This window comes from Poecilia mexicana, unplaced genomic scaffold (genome assembly GCF_051168715.1).
Source record: "Poecilia mexicana isolate PSO_F unplaced genomic scaffold, ASM5116871v1 scaffold_3, whole genome shotgun sequence".
In the NCBI taxonomy this organism is placed as follows: domain Eukaryota; kingdom Metazoa; phylum Chordata; class Actinopteri; order Cyprinodontiformes; family Poeciliidae; genus Poecilia; species Poecilia mexicana.
In genome coordinates this window covers 26,682,514-26,689,281 of record NW_028263372.1, presented here as the reverse complement: position 1 = coordinate 26,689,281, position 6,768 = coordinate 26,682,514, and the positions used below count along the sequence as shown (strand labels likewise).

The following is a 6,768-nucleotide window of genomic DNA, read 5'->3' as shown; positions in this document are numbered from 1 at the left end:
CAGAACAAACGCAAGAAGTGCATCCACACTGTTCATGGCATTCTAGAGGAGACTGCTGAACTATGTTCCAAAACACAAATGAAACAAGATATCATATAGTGTAAATGATTTACCAGTGTAACACGTTTTCAATAAGAAAACGTGTTACCGTTTATGTTATTACGACAGTTCTTCAAATTCTGGTCTAAATCTTAATCAAGGTGAAAATAGACAAACTTGCAGACTTTTTCCATCTTTTATTCCACATAGTTTCACTACTGTGTGACTAAAGTTTCATTTTTATATATATTTTTTTCATTAGAGTTTTAAGTTTTGCATCTATTGATTCTGTAAAGGTTTTAAATTTCCCATTACAGGTGAGGTTTTCTCATTGGCCAAAAAAAACCCCTCACCTGTCAGGACGCTTCTGGAAAGAAATGAATAAAACAGTGACAAAACATGGCAGCCTTAAACCTTTCCTTTCAGAATAGGTGGAAATAAAAGGTCTTGGACCACAAGTCCAAGACTCTTGATGGATTAAAACTCCATCAAGAGTTTTAATCTGGCTTTGCAGCATGGAAAAGCGCTTCTGGAAGTGCTTCCATTAAGGATGAACCAATATTCTGTAAACTTTCTGTTCTCATGCAGTCGGACGACTGAAAGTGCCGTTTTCTGCACGGTTGCCCCTGTTATCTTACAGAACAAGTTATGAAACCAGTTTGAGCTTTCTGACACTGTATTAAATTGCTTGAAATCATTCTCAAATGACTATACTTTGTTGAGCTTCCTAGTGTTTTCTATTTCATAGAGGCAGGGCAATTGACCCATAGCTCTTTTATATTCAATATGTTTTTTTTTCTGGCAAATGTAATAAACTAACATCGTAACATATAAAACTAAACTTATCTCCTCCATATGTTCCCAGAACTGTAAGGTCTTTGCCTACTGGACTAGATGACTGAAACACACCAATATGTCAGAACTTTTACAGTTAAAGACAAAAACTGAGATTCTTATTGTTTGACATTAGATGCAAAAGAACAACATTATTATATACTTAGATCAGAAACTTGAGACACTTTTGACATTGACCTTAGTTTTAACCCTACATCATCATGTTGTTACCTTTGCAATATCAACACATATCAACACGGTTTAAAATGTGTTTTGAAATTATATGCTATTATATGCTATTATATGAATTTGTGACGTCTTGTCTAGATTATTGCAATTGTATTTGTGTGGATACACACCAAAGACATACGCAGCCAGCTTCAAATACTCAAGCCTCGATTTAAATACACACCAAGGAGAGCACATCAATCCAACAATCAAGAATGCTCCCGCTGGTTACAGTTTTGGACTTGATTTTAAGACTTTTTTTTTGTTTTACTTGTTTTTATTTATTTTATTTTTTCATGTGTTTTGACAGTACAATGGCAATATGCTGGTGCTACTAGAGGATGAGGAAGAAGTAGTTTGTTGTTATGGTTCAAAGCTGTGGACAGCTTTTACGGAGACTTTTTGAGGTGTTGACTGTTATAAAACAAAACAAATATTGTAATTTTTTAATAAAAGAAAGTATATATTTTTGCTAATATTTGTAAAAAAAATCTGTTTATGGCTGCTGTTACCTAATAGCACTTTATAGCAGTTGTATTTTTACATCTTAAAATACTTTGAAAACAAGACTGCTGGCAAACTGCCATACAAATAAGGATTTTTATTCATGCTTTTAAAAAGCATTTTTCTGTTAAACTTACTGCACAATGAAATCCTTACTTGTCAGTGATATTTTGGTGTCACTGTTGCCCAGCGCACTGCAATCCCTCTTTCTTATCATTGAGCATCTTTTCTTCTCCATTTGTTGTCATAAGTAAAACATGCCCAGTAGACGTGACGCATACTTCTGTGGAAATGAATCACCAGCTCCAGAGAACTGCAATAAGGAAGTAATTTCTTAACCCTGAACAGAGCCATGCTCTGTTTTAACTGAATGTCTCAGTCACACTCGTCAGTTTTGTTGCTTGTTTTTCTTATAAACGGAGGTAGATTGGTCTTGACACAGTTTTACTCATATTACAAAGTTTATTTAAGGAACAAACAGAACACATTATATTTAACAGAAACATATTACTTTACTCTGCTTTCTTCAAGCATTTGCAAAAATAAAAAAAAGAGAGATTGTGGTTTAAAACAGACGTCTCTGGCTCGTAGAGCAGATCATATATAAACTTGATATCTACAAATTTTACATTGTGAAAAACAAGCAAAAGAGTAAACAATTTCACACAGCACAAATAAAGTCCTAATCTCATTAGAGAATACTTAGATAAATGTTTAAGCCTGTACAACTTGTTTTGTAGTTTTCAGCAAACTTATTTTATTCTCATTCATGTAAAATACCATGAAACCCCTGATGATAATGTTTAAAAGGACATGAAATGGTAAAAAAGACGAAAATAAACAGGTACGCTGTAAAACAACTTGACCGATGTCACTGGTGCAAACTGGCTCTTAAAGACGAGAAGGTTTCCTGAAGCTTCCACATCTTGCCATACAAAGCCTTAAGCCAGGCCTGGTGAACTACACATATTTATAGCCGTCAACTACAATTACTGGGGCAGACTTGTCAGAAGACAGCAAGGGTAAGTGTGGTATCTGCAGCACAGAAGGACCTGGATCATTCCACGTTTTCAAATCTGGAATAAAGCACGGTTGAGGCATCTGGAGGTCTCGCCCGCCTTGAATCACATTCAAACCTTGATGATCAATGCTTTGGTTTCCTGAAGGCAGAACACCTGGCTGCTCCACTTTGTTTGGGAATGGCTTGTAGTCGTCTACAACTACAGGGCAGTGGAGTGTCCCCGGAGGCAGTCTGTTTAAAAACAGCATTTTGAAGAAGTCGGAGTTCGCTTCATCAAATCTCTTGAAGCTGGAGTCAAACCCAGACGAGGTGGCTGTAGTGGCACCACTGAAAGTGGAGGATAAGCTGCTGTTTTCTGAAAGAAGGGATTGGTTGGCATCTGCTTTGGATTGCTGATATGACATGTCCACCCGCACGTCAGATGAAATGTCTTTCTGTGCCAGAAACAGACCAGCAAGTATCTGTTGGTCAGGACAGTCCACAGTGTCACTTTTGCAGGAATTGCTTGAGTTGTCTTGGAGTTTTACTGTAGAACTGTCCTCCTTCGTCAGATCCAGGGACTTGGGAAGAGACATAAAATAGCTACGATTGACGATGCCAGAGGATACAGAACTCGACCTATTTGATGTGAAAAGAGGCACCGTTTTATCTTGGGGACCAGGAGGATGAGGTAGATCAGATAAGGGAAAGTGTTTTGATAGGCATTCCAATAGGGCTTTATCTATAGTATCAGCAAACTCGCCCTTTGGCTCAAGATGTTCCGTCTGACCATAACAAAGATCTGAAGAGCCTCCACTGCTGTTGCCATTTATACTGCCGTCTTCTCTTTGTTTAATTGGCACCCTGAACATAGAGAAACATTTATTCAAACCACCAATGCAATCCCACACACAAAATATCAGTAAATTTGCAGTACGTACAATTGGTCGTCGTCCCTTGAAGGGAGGCTCTTAACCCAGACAGGGGAGGTGCGATCAGAATCAGGTTTGTAAAGCTGAAACAAGAAAGATTTAGATCAGAAAACCGTGTCCTGCAGCGTTTGTTCAGCAGCAGCAGAAATAATTGTTGCTTTTACGAGGGTGATTATGTAATGCATAGGGGTGCACCAATCAATCAGGCCCAGTTTCCTTAATTTTGGGTGATCGACCAAAACTAACCTTATCCACTGATTTTTTTGAAGATTGGTGATCATTCAGAAACTGAAATGGGTACATCCCTAGTCATGTTATTTATTTGTCATTTAATTTCTTCTTTTATGACAATGTGGTTTTTGACAATTTTATCCATTTTTCTTTTTAAAAAAATGACTTTAAATGTATCAATGCTCTTGTTGCAGAGCTAGTGAGTAGAATATTTTCAAAAGACTTATCAGTTTGCAATCATTTGTTCAATATTCTGTCTCATTCATATTTGGAACAATTTCCCTCCAGTAATAAAAATGGATATAGATCATAGAGTTTTAAGTTCTCAGGTGAAATATGTCTAAAACAAAAACAAATGTGTGAACACTGATGTATACTGACCTACTTTGTTGTGGAGAATTAGCTTTCTCTAATATACATTTATATGTTTTTCTTGTTTATACAGAAATTCAGCTTAGGTGTCTCTGTGCATTTGTTTGACAGGAATTTAAAATGTTATATTTTGCTGTCTTTTAATAAAGGTCCAACCAAGAACTGGGTTTGCAAATGAGTCTGTGGCTAGAAAACCTATGCACAAAGCAACAGCTGCTCTGGTTTTCACATGTAGCATTGTTTAACGTGTTGTCCTTGATGAAATAAATTTGAACTGAACTGGAACTTCAAATGCTTTTTATCTAATTAGCTGAAGCAAAAATGGGGTCTCACCTCTGGATTCCTGACTAGTACAAGAAGTTGTTTTGGTTCTGAGAAGTTGTCCCACCACTTCTTCTTGATCCTACAAAATGGAAATGGATAAATAAACACAGAGAGGTTAGTATACTGAGCTAACAGAGCCATGTAATGCACACAGAGGCACAATGCAAATATTTTGCTAATAACATGACTTACCTTACAAAGCAGATGTAAATAGAGACTATCAAGATGAATAGAAAAATGCTAAGGGAAATGATGGTCCACAGGAGAATCTGGGTTGGTGCGCTAGCTGAGAAGTGGCAAGTGAGAAGTCGGTTAGAGAAAGAAACCCAGTTTGTTCACCAGCAGCGACATAGAGGCATAAAGATTACTTCTGAGTTTACGGGGTCGTTAAGTGAGCACGAATCTGATCAGAATAAGTTTATGTCCTATCGCAGGGATAAGGCATATCGAAGCATCTTTTACTTTTAATGAAGAGTTAAGATTTGATCACAACATGACAAAACTTACGGGTTTTAATTTTATACTCTTCGCTTGCGTCGCTGAATTTATCACTGTAGCTCGTGAAGCTCCTCACACTGACCATGTAAACTGTATCTGGCTCCAATTCTTGACCATTTATTTGATAACTCTCAAGTCCATCAGATGTAGCTGGAGTGATCGGGCCAAAACTCTGGTATGAAACAGAAAGTATTTCAAGACAAAGGGTTGTGTGGTTGGTATTGTTTACCAACACAATTAAAAACTAATAGGCTACTTGGTGATGAATACTACTTGGAAATTTGGACTTACCTTCAATATGGTTCCATTTTTGTAGATATTCACTTCAGCGGTCGGTTTTCTAAGAACCTCATTCATGTGTGTCTTCCAGTAGACTGTATAGATCCCTTCAGTTTCATTCACTGACACAATCGTTGGAGTTTTAGGCTTTACTGTGTAAAAGAAAAGGGAAACAGACCTCAGTTTTTCTAAACTAATTCTAGTCTACATATGGCAGCGTGTTTGAGCGTTGAGAATCTCTACATACAGCTCTCCAGGACGTCGAAACTTGCTGAATTCACTTCGTTGACTCCTTCGAAGACTTTTACAGAATACTCAAAATAGATAGGATCAAATGTCGTAGAGCAGCAGCACTGCTCGCTGTAACACTTCTCCAAAGAGCAATTGTATTTCCTATAGAGCACAAAATTATAAATAATATCACAAACAATGATGTAAACAACGTCCCGATAAAATTAATCTGTAAATCTTAAACGAAAAAACTCACTTATTCGTATCATCCACGTCCAAGGTATATTGTGAACACTGTTTCACCCCGAGTTGACAAAATACCTTTTCATAGTCGTTGAAACAGTCGAGATCTAGAAAAAATTATAAAATTCAAATGACGATTTTTACTTTGTTTTCATAATTATATTGCCAAAAAGCTGTTGGAACATACATACCAATGGCAGCTTGCGCAGTCGCAAAGTATCCCAAAAAAAGAAGCAGCAGGAAAGAAGCCATACTTTCTCAATCGTGCCGACAAGCAAAAGTCAAAATCGAGACGATTTAAATTTAGGGAAACTCTTTCTGCTATTTCCAGTCGACTCCTTAATCAAAACAAAACCGTCCCATGACGTTCTTTGTCGAAAATAACCTTTTCACACAGCTACCAGAAGTGCGGAATGGACAGAGTTGGTCGGGGAGGGATTATACTGCTGGAGGAAAACTGTTCCTGTATGTGTTGCGCTACGAATTCAAGGGAAGTGCGTCCCACCACTCCCATTTCCTCTCACGGCAGACACTTGCTGAAGCAGAGCATTATAAAAACACACGATTTTTTTTATTTTTACAACTAAATAAGGGAATATCTATTTAATATGAGCGCAGTAGCATATAGAAGATAGAGCAGAACTTAGGAAGCGCGTCGAAATCTTACAACATTAAACACAGACGTCGTTATTTGTACTCCTCTCAACTAGACTAAAAATATAATTTCCTGTGTGTGTTTAACACTAAAGACTTTATTGGTGTTTTTGTAGAGACTTAATTCCTCATAAGCCTGTTACAAAGAAGTAAAGAAACAAAACGACGTATTAGCAAAGAATTAAACTTAGTTTTTGTCTAGCAGCTGTGGTACTTAAAATTTTGAACAACAAAAATATGTATGGAAATATATAACAATTTCAAAAAGATGTATAAATGTGTCATTTTTTTATTCTATTAATACACTTTTTTTTACTACAATTGTAAAAAAATATTTGTCAGTATAATACATGCCTTATATGATCTTTTTTGGTCCTTACATTTAATGTAATATGTTAT

The 6,768-nt window shown here is 36.7% G+C and overlaps 1 protein-coding gene across 1 annotated transcript; it reads right to left on the bottom strand.

Moving 5' to 3' along the window:
- Positions 1-2,047: 2,047 nt before the first annotated feature.
- On the bottom strand, positions 2,048-6,193 carry il4r.1 (interleukin 4 receptor, tandem duplicate 1). Its single transcript, XM_014991290.2, has 9 exons — positions 5,907-6,193; positions 5,729-5,822; positions 5,489-5,634; positions 5,254-5,393; positions 4,972-5,134; positions 4,657-4,750; positions 4,474-4,543; positions 3,547-3,620; positions 2,048-3,469 (listed from the first exon to the last, which is right to left on the bottom strand). The coding sequence occupies exons 1-9, from the start codon at positions 5,965-5,967 to the stop codon at positions 2,566-2,568; spliced, it is 1,746 nt and encodes a 581-aa protein (XP_014846776.2). The 5' UTR covers positions 5,968-6,193; the 3' UTR covers positions 2,048-2,565.
- Positions 6,194-6,768: the final 575 nt, after the last annotated feature.

Excerpts from the sequence above, each read along its gene's own strand:
- il4r.1 (XM_014991290.2), bottom strand. The coding sequence starts at position 5,967 with ATGGCTTCTTTCCTGCTGCTTCTTTTTTTGGGATACTTTGCGACTGCG. Across the intron at positions 5,823-5,906 it reads GACTGCGCAAGCTGCCATTG|ATCTCGACTGTTTCAACGAC; the intron begins GTATGTATGTTC and ends AATTTTTTCTAG. Across the intron at positions 5,135-5,253 it reads AAAATGGAACCATATTGAAG|AGTTTTGGCCCGATCACTCC; the intron begins GTAAGTCCAAAT and ends GTTTCATACCAG.